At 42.0% G+C, this 18250-nt stretch overlaps 1 protein-coding gene across 2 annotated transcripts in view; it reads left to right on the top strand.

The window, feature by feature from the left end:
• Window positions 1-18250, top strand: part of LOC136427445 (CUB and sushi domain-containing protein 3-like) — a 328428-nt gene that overhangs the window by 100739 nt on the left and 209439 nt on the right. For both annotated transcript variants that reach the window (XM_066416298.1, XM_066416299.1), the window contains exons 26-27: window positions 191-388; window positions 567-702. In XM_066416298.1, the coding sequence (XP_066272395.1) occupies window positions 191-388; window positions 567-702 (334 nt within the window). The remainder of the gene's footprint in view (window positions 1-190; window positions 389-566; window positions 703-18250) is intronic.

Raw genomic sequence — 18250 nt, 5'->3', positions numbered from 1 at the left:
ACCTTAAATCTTTTAACTGTTTAGTCATGCATGTTTCTGTCATCATTGAAGACCACAGGCTACTATGTCAAATTGTTCAAGTACAGGTACAGGTCTGAATAGTTTTTGTACATAAACCTCTGTACCGGTACCTGCATTAGATGTTACAGTAAGGTACAAATCCCTACATCAAACTATTTTGTCCCTTCAGGTTATCTTCAGACAGTGTGTAACGACCCAGGAACCCCAATGAATGGTTCCAGGACTGGTGGCAGTGTGTTCAGTGTTGGTGACACCATCTATTTCCAGTGTGACCCTGGATACATCCTGTCAGGGGCTAGCTCAATCAGGTGCCAAGGGAACTCACAGGCAGGCGTGTCATGGAGTGGGCTCACACCATCATGTGAAGGTACTGGATACACACTTAGTTTGTCTGTTTTCAGTTCTTTTATGTTACCAACAAGGAAGGTATCTTTCCTATTGATGTATGATATAATGGTGCCCATTGTTGTCCAATTTATTGAAAACAATGATGAAGAATAGCGCTAGGTAGATGCACCCTGCTAACTTAAGATGTGTACTTCCAGCCCCTTGTGGAGGTCATTTGATGGACCCGTCAGGCCTAATCCTGTCCCCTGGTTACCCCAGCTATCCCCAAAGCAGTGAATGTACCTGGACCATCATAGTGCAGCAGGACAGAGTGGTGGAGCTGACCTTTATATAGTAAGTCTAGCTTTGATCTTTTAGTTTTACAGGAAATGTTACATCTTCCGATCAGCATTGTCTAGGTTTTTATGAATTATACTTAAGTATTCAACCCTAATATGTTTATGAGCTGAATGATTACTACTGCAGCCCACCACTATAGTATTATAGTGTAGACCTGTCCTTTGCGCTGAATGATAATTACAAAGGTCTGCCACTATGGTTTGAAAATGTAAACCTGTCCTTGGTGCTGAATAATTACTACTACAGTCCACCACTATGGTACAATAGTGTAGACCTGTCCTTGGTGCTGAGTAAATACTACTACAGCCCACCACTATGGTATGATAGTGTAGACCTGTCCTTGATGCTGAGTGATTACTACTACAGCCCACCACTATGGTATGATAGTGTAGACCTGTCCTTGGTGCTGAATGATTACTACTAAAGCCCACCAATATTGTATGATAGTGTAGACCTTCCTTGGTGCTGAACGACTACTACTAAAGCCCACCAATATGGTACAATAGTGTAGACCTGTCCTTGGTGCTGAAAGATTACTACTAAAGCCCACCACAGTGGTACAATAGTGTAGACATGTGTTTGGTGTTGAATTACTACTACAGTCCACCACTTTGGTATGATGGTGTAGACCTGTCCTTGGTGCTGAAAGATTACTACTACAGCCCACCACTTTGGTATGATGGTGTAGACCTGTCCTTGGTGCTGAAAGATTACTACTTACTTAGCACTACCAATTATGGTCCAATTTATTAAAAGCATCATTTATTTAAAAACTGGGCGGAATGTTAAACCCATAGAAAGAAATATCAGGTCTTCTAAAAAGAAAAATGCATTGTCTGCAATTATTTGTTTGCCTGTTTAACGCCGTGCAAGCATGTAGTTATACAGAGGTCTATAATAAGGTTACCCATTATGGTCCACTACGTCTTTCTCCTTCTAGCGCTCTACTTGAAGAGCTTGTTTTTTTTTATTCATGAAGCAAAAGAAAATAATACATTGAACCATCCTTGAAAACAAGTACAAATCATAAAAAAGTTAAAAAGTTAAAGTGGTCCCATGCATCGAAGATGCGTAGGAGGGCGCCCATCTCCCTTTCGTAGCTCTTGGGCCACACAAGTGCAAGTCACTACAGCAGGGGGCTGGTCCGCTGGTAGTGATGTGTGTTTAACTTCCATACTCTTTCCCAAATGCTGAGTGCTAAGCAGAGAAAGAAGTATGCACCATTTTTTAGAGTCTTTGGTATGACCCGGCCGGGGTTCAAACTCACGACCTACCGTATGCAAGGCGAACACTCTACCAATTAGGCCATTGCACCGGTACAAATCATAGTGATGAAATAATAGTGCTGGTAATTAACAAGTCAGCAACATATAGTACCCAATTTGCCCCAGTGCTTCTGCAGCTTTCCCCTCCTCATAGCTATAGAATATTCTACTTTGTGGAAGAAGTTCACATGATTAAGAAAGGATTGAAAAGTAACATGGTTGGCCTTTCTGCTTTTATAGATGCACACTTTACCTAGTAAAATCACAAGATTACCGATAACGGGGGTTTCTGGGTTCAAGTTACCAAAAATGACATTAAAGGAATTGAGATGTAGTTTTTGCCCTGTCTGTTGTTGACACCAAATTTGAATTTTTCCCAAAAGGAAACTAAATGCGGACACTCCCAAAATACATGTTGGTAGGTTTCTTCGTCTTCATGGCAAAATGAACATAATGGACTGTCTATACATTTCCAAGTGTACAATAACCTATTGGTTGGTAAGAATTTATGAACAATTTGGTATTGGAAAAATCTGGTCGTTGGGTCAATTGTGCAATGTATAATAGAGGTATAGACTTGTTTCCAGGGGATTGGAGTGTCAAAGAGGTACAGCCATGACGACTGAACATTATGTGACATATCTATCAACTTATATGACATTAAAAAGAACTTATACATACTTCTATTAATCTTGATATTCCTTAGCCAGGGACTATCATGTTGTCATGGAATACAAGTAAAAAGAGGGGAAGAACCAAGCAAACTAGATTTCCGCTTTGGGAGTATTGCAGTGTATAACTGTAAATACTTGAGGTGGCTACAAACATTACCATATTTAGCACAAAATTGATTGTATGACATTAAGGAACCATCTGGATTTGATATATCGTTTACAAACAGAATTCTTCTATTCAAAAATGCACATGAGAAGAAGGGTTTTCCACCGTTAAAGATATTAGAATTCATACATAAAAGCTGTTGTCTAATCTCAACTGGAGTTGAGGGTGCCTTCTGTTGGTATTTATACCAAGCGTGTACAATATCATATAAAAAAGGGTTCAGTTTAAGGTGCTGTAAGCAGTCCAACTGGAGAAATGGTAATAATGTAATTCCAACAGGAAGATGTACACTTAATGACCAGGAGGTAAACCAGTCATGATTAAAATATAGTTTTGGCATCCATGAAGCCTTAATAGTGAGGGCAAATGCATATAAATTAATTAAGTTCAAACCACCATTTTCAATTGAGTTATAAACTGTTTTTCTGCTTATCCTTTCTGGTCCCCCATTCCAAATAAAGGAAAATATTTTCCTCTCATAAAGTTCAAAAAAGGATTTTCCAGGGGTGGGGAGCACCTGGAAAAGGTTAGTGAATTGGGAAACAATTAAGGAATTTATAATAGTTACTTTTCCAAACAAGGATAAACTTTTTCTTTTCCAGGGAAATAGCAATCCTCATGTATCATGCACTTATCAAAATTTAAAGCCAGACCAGAAAGGAGGGAAAAACTGTCTAAATCTTCAAGAAGAGCATAGTAAGATGCTAAATTGGGAGCAAAGGGGAAATTGGTATCATCCGCATATTGTGAAATTTTAAAAGACCTTCCGTGAACTGATAAACCGGTCAAGTTTTGATCACTGCGAATCTTAATGACCAACATTTCTACAATAATGATAAATAAATAAGGACTTAACGGACAACCTTGCCTCACACCACGGTACAAAGTAAAAGGATTTGATAAATAACCATTATTTAAAACAGAATAAGGTTTTTACCCAGGCTATAAACTGAGGGCCAAAGTTGAAAAATTTTAATGCTTTTTCCATGAAGTCCCACCTTACCGAATCAAAGGCTTCCTGAAAATCAGCAATAAAAACAAGGCCTTGTATCAAATCCACTATGCGTCTAATATTATCTCCAATAAATCTTCCTTTAATAAAACCTGTTTGATCATCATGAATAATATCAGAGATAACTAATTTAACACGTAAAGCTTAACATTTAGAAATGATTCTCGTCTCACAGCATAACAGTGTAAGGGGCCTCCAATTATTCAACAGTGAAGGGACTTTATATTCCCCATTGCTCCCTTGTTTTAATAATAAAGAAATTATTCCTTGTCTTTGTGTATCAGATAAGTGGCCTTGTGACAAGGAATAATTAAAACAATCCAACATAGGGGTTTTAAAGGCATCCAGAACATTTTATGAAGCTTGAAACTTGAATAAAAAAACTCAAATTTCCAGTCATTCCTACACATAGTAAGTTTTGATAACACTATACCATTACATATCGACATTAAAGGAACAAAGATACGATGTCGTTGTGTGGTGAGAACTGATAGAAAATCCAAGCCCTAATAGACTGAACCTGACTGTCCATCACAACTAGCGGTTCGACCAATGAGAGAGTGACTGCATGTCTGTCAAATATTTGCATTTTTTATGTCTTAATTTTGTATTTCTACGCTTTGATAGAGGTGGGCGGGGCTATGGTATGGGTCTATTTACACTAGGCGCGCGAAACTAAAAGGTCACCCTGTAGATTATTTTTGTGCCGCTTTTGAGGACTTTTGATAAGAAATACGCACGCAGATGTGGTAAACAGTGGCATGAGATGTCAATGTCATAAAGATTACTGCAACTAGAATATTTACGGTTTTCAAGCTTCAGAAAATGCTCTGGGTGCCTTTAAAGACAGAAAAGAAATGTTTGTAAACCTCCACAGGAATTCCATCCATTCCAGGTGACTTGCCATTAGAAAAGGAATCTATAGCATTAAGTAGTTCTTCTTCAGTAATTAGGCCCTCACAAACTTCCAGCTGCTCATTTGTCAACTGCTTATCATATTCATCAGGGAAAAAATGCTCAGAATTTTTTTGGGTCAGGGGTATTGGAGGTTGGTTCTTCAAAGGAGTAAAGGGAAGAATGAACGGTCCCCCGAAAGTACAAAATGGAACGAAATGGAAGAAAATGGAACGAAATGGAACAAATTGAAACGAAATGGAAGAACTAAAACAACATATGTAACATTATGAAATGAAATACCAGTAGATAGCAAATTATAAGGAGTAGACCGGAACAGGAAGCATTTTGAATACAGAAGTGAGTGGTAAATACATAATATAACATGTTTTATTTCTTGAATCTATGTGATGATATTAAATACAACGTTTTTGTCGCATTTGTGTGGCTAGATTCTTCCCTGAAAATGGAGGCGCCACGTACAAAGAGATCCGCCGCTCTTCCTCGTGTACCAACGATCTGCAAATGAACTGCTGCAAATAGCAAGGAAAACAAGCAAACGGAACTGAGTATCGAAGTTATAGGACCAGATTATACAGAAGTTGGTGGTAAAATTGCATCTCCAAGAGGACATGAGGCAAGCGTAATCTTATTATTATACAGCAAGCGTGTTGGCGTGTTGTGTGGACCGTGAAATACATGTCTTGCTCGTTCACACCCTCCCTTTGTTTTGTCGTGAACAAGGAAGCAGAAATGTCTCCAGAGGGCTCCATGTCCGTGTTTGAATGGAGTGTGAAATGTGTGAAATTGGTGACGCAGCGCAGAGCTTCAATTGCATGTCATTAACAGAGGGGTCCATTCTCCGACAGGGGTCTGACTTTGAGCCAAACAATTGGTTGTATAAAAATCGTTGTTGCGGAGATAGGCATATGCTACGTACTAGTTATGGACTAAAACCGTACGTAAATAACTGGAAAGTCCGAGTTTGATTCAACCTGTCGGTGGCACACGCCCACAGTTCCGTTGCGCTGGCAACAATGGCGGTTTATTTGTATGCAGGGCCCCATTTGGGGGAGAACAGCTCCGAACATGCTGTATGAATAATAAGATAACGCTTGCCTCATGCCCTCTTACTGAATTTTGAGATGCAATGTTACCACCGACTGTATAATCTAGTCCTATAACTTCGATACTCAGTTCCGTTTGCTTGTTTTCCCTGCTATTTGCAGCAGTTCAATTGCAGCTCGTTGGTACACAAGGAAGAGCGGCGGATCTCTTTGCACGCGGCGCCTCCATTTTCAGGGAAGAATCTAGCCACACAAACGCGACCAAAACGTTGTATTTCGCTAGCGAAAGTGATTTTATGCCTGCCTCGAAGGGCCATAGCTGACCGTTATCCTCGCTTATAGGATAGGCGACTAAAACAATGTCAGTCGACGACAAGGTAAGGTTTGGCGGTTATAATTTTTAATGTATTTGACAAAAACTCGGCAACACGCCTAGAAACACGTTATAGTTTGTCGGAATAGTTCCACATGCAAAGCAGCCTGCCGGATGATAAAACTAACAACAAATGCGACCATCTTAGCCACATATATTGAGGAACTTATTCTAGAAGATTCTGGACATTATTCATACATTAAACGTACAAACCCAGAATGCAAGTTCTGACTTCGACCCCCCAAGGGAGCGAAATCCCCCATGGGAGCGGATGAGCGAAGGAAGTCCCCGAAAGGCCCAACCAAGTATAGAAATCCTACGCAAAGAAACCCGCGAGAGTATGGGTAACACCAAGTAAACTGGGCCACGTGACCGGGTAATAAACTTGCACCGTACCAAGTGTAGGGAACAGAGACAAAATGAATAAACCCCACCGATTGTAGTGACGGTAGCATACAAATTTCCACAAACTGATTACAAACGACCGTTAAACGTAAATCGTGAATGAACTATTACTGCACTCAACTTACCAGTTTTTTTGGACATCAAAATATATGAGAAAATTTCAAATCCCACTGTAGCTATTTTTACAATCAGGCTGAAACTTTGACATTGAGTTACTATGACAACCGATAACGAAAAATCGTGGAAGAAACACTCTTGACCTATAATTTTTTGTCCATAAAAACCCTATATAAGGGTTACAAATTTGTCCTGTGACAATTTGTCAGTCAGGCTAGCACTCGTACATAGAGGTAAGAAAAATGAAATATCAATGGATGCAAATTTCCTCAATCTGACTACGAACGACCATTAAACGTAAATCGTGAGTGAACTGCACTTAATTTACCAGTTTTTAGTCAAGAAAATATATGTGAAAATTTCAAATCCCAACTGTAGTCATTTTTACGATCAGGTTGACACGTCAATATTGTGTTACTATGACAACCGAGAAAATTTCAAATACCACCTGTAGCTATTTTTACAATCAGACTGACACACTAACATTGTGTTACTGTGACGACGATAATGAAAAATCGTGAATGAAACATTCTTGACCTATCATTTTTTGTCCATAAAACCCTATGTAAGAGTTTCAATTTAGCACTGTGACAATTTGTCAGACAGACTGGCACTCGTATGACGTGACGTAATAGCGGAAAGAAAAAACAAAATATCAATGGATGCAAATTTCCACAGACTACGAGCAACCAATAAACGTTGAATCGTGAAAGAACTGCACTTAACTTACCAGTTTCTAGTCATGAAATTATATGAGAAAATGTCAAGTCCGACCTGTAGCTGTTTTTACAAACAGGGTGGCTCTTTAACGTTGTGTCACTATAGTGACTGAATAACGATAAATCGTGAATGGAACACTCTTGACTTATCATTTATTGTCCAAACAACCCAACGGGATTTCCAACAATCTGACCATATGTAAGAGAAGAGTTTGCCCCCCCCCCAAAAAAAAACCTAATCAACTACCGTAAATGCTTACCGCAATGCATCTACGGAAGGTCCAGTATCGGGAGTTGAAATCCCTGTGGCATTTCCGGAAAATTCACGTTCATAAATTAGGTAACGCGACTAGTAGATCCAGCTGCCTGCACGTCGCGTAAAGGGTTTGTGGGACGATCTGGCTTAGAGCCCCCCCCCCCACAGTCTTTCCACGTGCCAAGCTGCTCTCTGATTGGCCGCCTTCATGTGCTTGCCACGTGATAGGGGGGTGAGAGATAGATGGAACCGCGGCTCAACATTACAGGGCCGAAGTAAATCAGCTCTGTTCTTCTCGTACGGAATAAAATCTGTATTTAGTAGTATTATCACATAGATTCAAGAAATAAAACATGTTATATTTTGTATTTACTATCTATGTATTTACCTTATTTATCATGTATTTCTGTATCTAAAATTCTTTCTGCTCCGGTCTACTCCTTATAATTCGTTATCTACTGGTATTTTATTTCATTATGTTACATATGTTGTTTTCGTTCTCCCATTTCGTTCCATTTCGTTCCGTTTCGTTCCATTTCGCACTTTCGGGGGACCCAGAATAAAAATCAACTTGTTTTTCTAAAATGTCCTTGGGATCACAAGTGAAAGTTTCATCTGATATCTTTAAGTTTTTTTCGAGTATAATTTCTGTGCACAGATTTAGAAAATATTTAGTGCACCGCTCCCCCGATTCCACCCAAGAAGAGAGAGAGAGACTTGTGTTGGCCACATTCAGAGTTTAATGCTCGACTCAACGATGTAATTCAATGAGAGCTCCAGCAAACTCTGAGGGCCCGCAAGCCGCACCATCTACCCCACACATGTACACAGGAATGAAATCGGGAGAGGAGGGTGGGTGCTGAAAATTTCCGAGAGAAGCTGACGCCACCACTTCTCCCCACAAGGTCACCCAATGCGCAAGCGCAGGCAGACGCGCTACACTGTGGGAGGAGCCAGCTCCCGACCTCCCCTGTGCAATCCTGCGGAATTCCGCCTGGAGCGCAATCCCGTACCGATTCCACCCAAGAAGAGAGAGACTTGTGTTGGCCACATTCAGAGTTTAATGCTCGACTCGACGATGTAATTCAATGAGAGCTCCAGCAAACTCTGAGGGCCAATGTCGAGCCCGCGAGACGGCCAACAAAAGTGTAGGTAGAATCTTTGGGTGGAAACGGTAGGGGAGAACACCGAAGAGGACAGGAAACTAACTCCTCCCAGGGCCCAACTAAAAAACTACAACTACTATCCTAACTACAAACTATGCTTAACAAAAGTGTAACAAGGTTGAAATTTGTACTCTACCAATGTAACAATACAAAGGTCTTTTAAATTTCAACTCAGATATCCATCACCACTATACGAGACAACATAATCTTTTAAGATCAATTATGACAAAAACTACTCAAAAACAACATACAATAATGTTTAGAGGCCCCACCGTATGGAACAATCTCAGCCACATTCTACAGTCCTGCCCGTCTTTACCTAGTTTCAAAAAATTTTTAAAGATAGATATCATAGAACATCCAAGTATTACTTTCTCCTGATTTGTTTGTTTTCCTTGTTTTTCACTTTTCCTTTGGTATCCGATGACAAAATAATTCATATGATTGTTATTTTTGTATAATTTTGACCTATTTCTTTATAAATTGTTATTCATTATAATACTTATTATGTTTACAACTCAAAATTTACTTTGTAGTTCCTCTTCTTTTCATTTGTTTCATTCATTTATGTTAAAATTCCAATTTCTTGTTTCGTTAGTTTTTCTTAGTCTCGATGATATATGATTTTGTAAAAATTTGTAGTTTGGGGGAGGCCCCCGAAAAGCCGTATAGGCTTCTGGCCTCTCCTGCATGTATTCTTTACTCTATTTCTCTTTGTTTTTATATTGTATTGTACATATGCGAAGAAACAATAAACAAAACAATAAACAATAAACAATGTCTAAAAGGGTGTACTCCACGAACATAAGCATAGCTATATACGTCACTACCAATGTACCTCTACTTCTTGTACTAACGAAGCACTAGTATCACAGTGTTTACTCCACGAACACAAATATAAGTTTATACGTCACTAACAGTGCGTCTTTACTTCTCCTACTAACGAGCACTAGTATAAAAATGTATACTCCTTGAACAAATGTATGACAGTTTAGACTCGTGAATACACTTGTATCAAACTGTACAAGGCTAAACCGAACTTTCACAACCACTGTGCTTTTACTTGTCGTAATGACAAAGTACTAGTATAAGGTGTACAATCCTCTAACATAGGTATAACTGTTTAGACATTTGAATAACTTGTAACAAACTGGGCAATGCTCAACCTGTACTTTCACTAACACTATGCCCAATCAAGTCTGTGAAAGCAATGCTCAATCACATCCATGAAATCAGTTCTCAATCACGTCCCACAAATCAGTGGTCAATCCAGTCCATGAAATCAGCTCTCAAGCAAGTCCTTGAAATCAGTTCCCAATCACGTCCGTGAGATCAGTTCTCAATCAAGCCATGAAATCAGTTCTCAATGAAGTTCGTGTTTCCCGGTAGGTGCCAATGTGCCTCTTCTTCATGTAATAACTAAGCACTGTTATCCAAGTGTATACTCCACGAACATACGTATAAGTGTATACTTCACTAACACTGTGTCTTTACTTCTCATAATAACGAGGCACTAGTATAAAAATGTGCACTCCTCGAACATATGTATAACCATATAGACTCGTGAATAAACCCGTAACAAAACTGTACAAGGCTAAACCTGAACTTTCACTATACCATTCCCTTACTTCTCGTAATGACGAAGCACTAGTAACCGTATGAGGTGTATATTCCTCGAACATAGGTATAACCGCTTAGACTTCGGAAAAAGTTTGTAACAAACTGGACAATGCTAAACCTGAACTCTCACTAACACTCTGCCCAATGAAGTCTGTGAAATCACTTCTTAATCATGTCCATAAATCAGCTTTCAATCACGTCCATGACATCAGTTGTCAAACCAGTCCATGAAATCAGCTCTAATAAAAGTCCTTGAAATCAGTTCTAAATCACATCCATGAAATCAGTGCTCCATCAAGCCGCGCAATCAATTCTCAATCAAGTCTGTGCTTCCCGATGGGTGCCGATCTCGACCACGGCTGCCTGAATCTCCCTTGTGTCGGTGTCAAAAAATCTCCCTTGACCGCAGCCTCCAACAATGACTGTATCTCCTTTTTGCGTGCTCGCTTCCGGCCAATCCACAAGCGTAGTTCGAAAATTGTCTCATCTAACGGATCCGGAGAAATCTCTTTGGTCATGTGCACAGTGTCATATCCAATACCTAAGCAAACCATGTACGTGTTCGGCAATACAGCCCTGTCTGGCGACTCACACATGCCTAGCTCCTCTGATGTGTCCGCAAGATCTGTGAATGGAGCCATTGCACGAACGGGTGACTCTTCCCCTCTCAAGTCATCTATATAATTTGTGCCATCACGTCCCTTAAGTTGATAGATGTATTTTATAGTAGAGGTTGTCCATTGACTGGCCATCGGCGCATGAAATGGAGATACAGGAAACGGACCTTGTATGGCGCCGAACTCCCACTCCGCACTCAGATAGCGATTCACATCCTCCTGGAAATTCACTACCGGAAGTGTACAGCCTAGGAAGTTGTAAACCTCTGACCATCTCACCGGAGCGTGTAAGTAAAGGAAAGTGTTTGCGTAACCGTTGAGCCCCATGCCCTGCAAACATGGCTCCAGCGATTCTACTGTCCTCGTTGGGTTAGTACTGGTGTGTAATATCCGTGGTGCAGTATGCGTATCATGGGATAACGTGTAAGCGTCCCATGTCGCGACCCTGGATTCTGGATGTATGCCGGAAATCGTGGACGACATTCGTGGATAAGGCTCGCGATGTGAAACCGCCGTAGTCCTAGGAAAACATTCCATGCGGACGCTGCTTGACACCGTGGGTGACGGCCCACCGCATGGCTCGGCCGTGGCGACTAAGATTGGTCCGCTGAAGGAAATACTAGTGGCGTCGTGAGCGCAAACCACATGAGTCTCGATCGCTTGCGTGTTGTCAACACACGACACCGTGGGTAACAGCCGTGAGAATGCAATAGCTGTAGTGTCATGCACCGACCTAGCAGGAGCGTGGTAGTCAATACTTGTAAAGTCATGCTGTGTCACGTGACTGTGTAACGCGACCATGGATTCCGGATGTATGCCGGAGATCGTGGACGACATTCGTGGATAAGGCTCGCCATGTGAAACCGCTGTAGTCCTGGCAACACATTCCATGTGGACGCTGCTTGACACCGTGGGTGACGGCCCACCGCATGGTTCGGCCGTGGTGACTAAGATTGGTCTGCTAAAGGAAATACTAGTGGCGTGTAACGGCTGTGGACATGCCATATCCGTATCATCATGAGTTGACCTAACGGTATAGTATAAAAGTCAGTACTCGTAAGGTCATGTGGCGTCGTGTAACTGTGTAACGCGTATTCGTCAGAGAAATCGGAGAGAAAGGGCTGATTGGCAAAAGATAATCGGGTGGCTTCATAATGGGCATTTGAGCAGTCTCCCCCCTCCTCATGTAACTGTTTTGTAAGTTCGTTGTGAATAAATTCCCTCATGTTGTCTCGATCAAATGTATTCCTATTCATTATGTCTAGTCATGCTTCGTCCTTCTCGACGGTCTTCTGCTTTGCCCTGTAATCTGGATCCTTGTACTTACACATTGATGCTGGGTGCAGCTGATGACCCAAGTAGGGTCTGAACTTAGCACAAGGCTGGCAGTAGTGGTACAACTTCCCACTCTTGCTGGAATGAGCCCTGCTTTCATCCACAGTTGCCTGGCATTCCCCTCTCTGATACGGGTAACACACCCGGATGTCAGTAGAACTCCCTGTCTTAGCTGAAGACCCAGGCGACTTGACTTCCTCTCTTCTTAGATGCTGCATCTTCTCCCTCAGCACTTCTTTCATGAACCGAGGTTCCTCGAAGTCTCTCCTCAGCACATGAGCATTGAACTGTAGTACTGCCTTGAAGCCATACTCGCCTATTTCGAAAACCATGAAATGCAAGAGCTCTAACCGACGCTGACTCTGTATCTCGTCGGTTCTCCTGGACAAAATAATGTCCATCTCTCCGGCCATATACTCGCGTAACTTCATGTCGAAATATTGAACTCCACCATCCTTTGTGCATGGCAATCTTTCTTGTTGCCATTCGATCTTCCTTTTAACTTCATCAGTCGCCTTGCGCAAAATACCGCTTTTTATCTTTGTAGTTTTCGGCCTTGTAGAGGGAGACCTACCTCTCGATGGAACCGAATCTGACGATGAGCCGCTCGCTACCCTGGCGTGTCTCCTCCGGCGATGTGGCGCTGGCGGTGAGGCGTTCGCTCTGTGGTTTAAGTCTTCTCCCATCCGTGCGAAGGCTCGCAGTTCTTTAGCCCAAATACGCGATCTTCCCCTCCCAACATGGCCGCCGATATCCTGCGAGGTTCGGCGAGACTTGGGAGTCGTCACATGACGGTTTTGGCGGGAATCGGAACCAGCCATGACATCATCTGTTTTTCCAAACATTTTTCTGTCCTTTTTACTTCTCGTCTTTCTAATCCGCATATCTTCTCGGAGGCCTCGTCTTCCTCTTCCCGGCCCCGAGCATCTTCTGTGACGTTTCTCGAAGATGAAAGAACTAAAATTTTATGAAAATGCTGAAAATTTCCAAGAGAAGCTGACGCCACCACTTCTCCCCATAAGGTCACCCAATGCGCAAGCGCAGGCAGACGCGCTACACTGTGGGAGGAGCCAGCTCCCGACCTCCCCGGTGCAATCCCGCGGAATTCCGCCTGGAGCGCAATCCCGTACCAATTCCATCGATCGAGCTTTGGATTTAACTAAAATTCTTTGCAAACGTTGATTATACAGTAACTCTTATTGTTTTTGTTTGTTGTCCAAATCATCAAGAATAGAATCTGGGGGAGATTGCATGTTATCGATTTCTCTTTGTAAAATGTTAATGTTATCAATTAATTCTCTTTCTCTGGACAGATATTGTTTATTTTTCCAACTCCCCTTGGGAATTCTGCAGTAATAAAGGATAATGCAATTACATTATGATCAGATCTAAATTTGTCCTCAATTACACATTTGCTCACTCTATTTACTAAGGAAAAGCTAATCAAAAAATAATCAATCCTACTTGCTTGTGTTCTTCTTCTCCATGTGTATCTGATTACATTAGGGTTCCTAAAACGCCATATATCATACAGGTCATATTTACACTTCAATTCTGAAATACATTCTAAAGCTTTAGTATGATAAGAACGGTTTGTAGAGTACCTATCTAAACTACGCACAAAAAGTTCGGAAACTTAACTTTGGTCGATCATATCTCCGTTGTTTCTTGATCAATTTCAATGATTTATATATCATTGAAAAGCTTTTATGATTTTCTTTCCCATGATACTTAACTTATTATTGTTGTTAATTAATACAACGAGCACCAGACCTGCTTATGCGAGCAAGTCTCATAAAGATTGCTTTGAGCGGAGAGCATCCCTAGCAAAAATTGGTTCCAGATGGTCAGAAGCTTCTGAAAACGCGACGTCCTCTGATTGGCTAAAATAAGGTGGTCTGACCGGACACAGGAGACTTGCCCATTCTTCCTGCCACGCGGTCATTCTTCCAAATCTCACGCTAGAGGTTGCACATGATCCTCAAATTTTTCATCTATTTGGATCTATCTTCTCATCTATTCCTTGCGATTGCCAATTCGGTTTCTTCTGCTCGTTAATCTGTCACCGCCCGTTAACGGAGTTCTATTGTGCCTGCCATTCGATCTTGCGGTGCCCTGATCGTTCCAGACCCGGCCCGTGGGCGCCCGCACGTGTTGGCTCCCTCCCAATCCCGGCCGTGGACTGCTCTCCCGCTCGCCAACTGATCGCTACGTTGTCCTTGATCGTCCCCGATCCCGCCCGTGGTCTTTTGCAGGAGGACTGCTCTTACGCCTGTCATCTGCTCGGTGCTCCTGACCTGTGCTTACCAGCGATCATCTCGATCCCACCCGTGGTGTCCCGCAGGAGAACTGCTCTTCCACCCGCGATCTGCTCGATTCTCCTGAACTGTGCTCCACACCGCAGGAGAACTACTCTTCCGCCCGTGATCTGCTCGGTGCCCCTGAACTGTGCTACACTCTGCTGCAAACTTTCTGAGAACTTTGCCCTTGGTGTTCGTCCGCTGCTAACAATACGTCCCTGCGCCCCCGTTGAGAGTTATCGTGCCTACGAGAACTGTTCCTACGTGAAATTGACATTCCTTTGCCGCAAGCAGCCGTGCCGTAACTCCAGGCCGAGGAAGTCGCCTTGCCGACGGCCGATTGAACCACAGACGATACACTTGGACACCGCGCAGACGCTGTTAAAGGGGTGAGTCACAGTTAAAAGTTATGACACATCCTCCGACCCGTGTTGCTATTACGGGGCACAGTTTTGTAACCCGTCTCGAGTCATTTATCAAGAGACGTACAACGACAGCTACAGGAAGGGCCGTGTCTCCCGACTTCTGGCTGTCTAACGTAGACATTGACCTTTCCGGCCTTCCCGGTTGTACAATACCGCGGTATCGGGCTAAGACATTACCGTACCTCAGGGCTACATGCCCTCATATCGTGTATATAGAACTTGGTCACAATGATTTGTGTAGGCCGTATTTATCGCCCAAGGCGATCGCTCATAATCTCGCGGCCTTAGTGAGGACCGTGGCTGAAATTCCATCTGTGCGTTCTATTATAGTAGCTGAGCCGTTATGGCGACTAAAACAGCCTCCATACATGCCGGATTTTCCAGAACGCCTGAAAGCCTTCCGTGAGACATTGCGCCCACTCATTGCTGTCATTCCGAATGCTACTACATGGTGGCACTGTAAGCTATGGCAGGAAAACCCCAATTATTTTTTGAATGACGGATTACACCTCAGTCCATTCGGGAATCTTCAATACTACAGAAGTGTGCGCTACGCCATCGTGCCACACCTGCCCGTTGAGAGAAACCGTTATTCCCACTAGACATTCCACCCTCTGTATCCTGCGCTAGTGCATGCTTTCGTCGCATTTAGCTCCCGATTGGGTGTTTTTTCCTTTGCTCACAAGTTAGTGAGCTTTTGGTGGTTTTAGTTGACACGCTGTAATATGCTTAAATGTGTTTATATAGTTACATCATTTTTCAATGTCACTGACACTTCTGAATTCGCTGTGTAACATTGACCCAAAGTTTTAAATCCCATGGGGATTTTACCTATGTACTTGTTAACATTTCTGGATGAAAATTATCCCTACATGTCTTTTATACATGATATTGAAGTTCAAGTTCATGCATTTGTCTAAATCCCATGGGGATTTTACCTATGTACTTGTTAACATTTCTGGATGAAAATTATTCCCATATGTCTTTTATACATGATGTTGAAGTTCAAGTTCGTGTATTTGTTTACTACATAATTAAACGGTTGTGTTCCCGCCAAACGTGAATCCTCGTCCGCTTCCTATCTTGTCAATTATCTGTATGGACAGGGAGACTTGGAGCGTGAAGCTATTTTAGGCCCGACTAAAAAAAGTGCCCAAATTACCCTACTAAATGTAAAACGCTCAATTCAGTATTTTGTCTTCTGCTGGTAGCACGTGTCTTTTGTACGAGGGTGATGTGAAACTTGAATCAACAAAACACATTAATATGAAAGCCAAGGGTAGTCTTCATCCCAAAAAAAAATGCGTAAAGGAGCCTCAGTTATGATGAGGGTGGCTTAATACTGACTACACAGCCCGACACATCCTCCTCATGCTTGTCACCAGTTTTGGTACGCGGCCCCTGGCTATTCTTCCACAAGGAGTCGTCCCAGGTCGACCAGTGTTGTTCTGTTGATCACAACTGCATGCACAGCTCGCCCAAGCTGATCAGTGATCACAGAGTCTGAGACTGTGTTCAATTTGTGTTAAGATCTGGGCTGCAGGAGGGCCATTCTATCCTCTGTATTCCTGCATAGGTACTGGAGGTGGTCTGAAATGACTCTCACAGACTCATTCTGTATGGACGTGCACTATCATCTTGCAGAATGGCACCCAGTCTCATAATCATATTGCAGAGATAAGGATCTTGGAAATGTGACTGGATGGAGAAAGGTGTCTCTATATCGACACATCAAAGTTGCTTAGGATGATTAGCCTGTTTTTTTCCGCTGGCAGTTAGCGTTGTACTGCCTCACACTATAACACTGACCCCAACAAACAGTCAGTCTATCTGTGTAACAGTCAGCATAGGGTTCTCCTCGCCGCCCCAACACTTTAATTTACCCATCCAACAGTCGAAATAAACCTTCTCTTATCTGTAGCTGTGAACATAACATTCCACCATTCACGATTTGGACGACACCACCACTAATGGGTTTGGCGCTGCGCTAGGTGTTTGACACTATTATGGAAATTTGGGCACTTTTTTTCTACAACCCACTCGCGTAAGCAGGCCTGGTGCTCGCTCCATTAGATTGCAATTATAATGAGTAGGGTATCATAGGAAAGGAAATTACACAGGCTTTCCAACGATATATAATACATTGAAATTGATAAAAAAACAATGGAAATATGATCAATCAAAGTAAAGTTTCCAAACTTTTTGTGCGTAGTTTAGTAAAGGGTTCTGCACCGTATTGAAATCACCTGTAATTATCAGATTTTCATTACACTCTTCAAAATTCTCTAATTCTACAGACAAGTTTGTAAAAAATTCAGGTGAATCTTCATTTGGAGCATACAAGTTGACCAAACAAAATCTATAATTATCAATAGTCAAATAACCCATCTCCCCTCATTGTCTTTCTTAATTTGGTGGATTTCAGGGTTAACATTGTTTTTAAATAAAATGGCTGTACCTCTTTGACTAGAAGTGCCATCATGTGAAAATACAATGGATCCCCCTCCATTCATTTTGCCACACAGTCTCAACAGGTAAGGTAGAGTGGGTCTCTTGAAGACAAATAATATTGTATGGTTTATCTCCAAGTAAAGTCTCCCTCTGTTTGATAAAATTACCAAGGCCATTACAGTTATAACTGGGTATTTGAAGCTGTACCTGTGTCATGTCTTCTGAGGTATGTCTTCTGAGGTGGAAAATCTGCAGGAGTCATCTGGGCAAGATGGGGATGGTGAAATCATGATATCTGCTCTAGCAAAGGAAAACAAAACTAAACAAACATCAACAGAAATCAAAACTAAACTTGAAGAGCTTAGATCAGAAAAAAATTGCACATGGATTGTCCAAAGTAGTCTAAAGACTAATAATAGTAAACATCATTTGTAGTTCTTGGGAAAATGACAGTGAGGAGACTAATAATAGTAAAGTCACTATGTTTGTCCCACCACTTGCTTGACGCGATTGAAGAAAACAATGCAGTGCAGTCAGTTTCATCCACGCTGAACCGCACGTGAAGTTCACATGATAAACGCATGGCAATTATGTTTTGACAAGCGAAAATGTAACGTAGGTGAGGGGGTTGCTGGAACTTCCTAGAACTATAGTTTCAAACCTTGAATGGCCATAGATTG

Source organism: Branchiostoma lanceolatum, chromosome 2 (genome assembly GCF_035083965.1).
Source record: "Branchiostoma lanceolatum isolate klBraLanc5 chromosome 2, klBraLanc5.hap2, whole genome shotgun sequence".
Lineage (NCBI taxonomy): Eukaryota > Metazoa > Chordata > Leptocardii > Amphioxiformes > Branchiostomatidae > Branchiostoma > Branchiostoma lanceolatum.
Note: the sequence above shows the minus strand (reverse complement) of the source record. Positions and strands in the feature narration are given on the sequence as shown.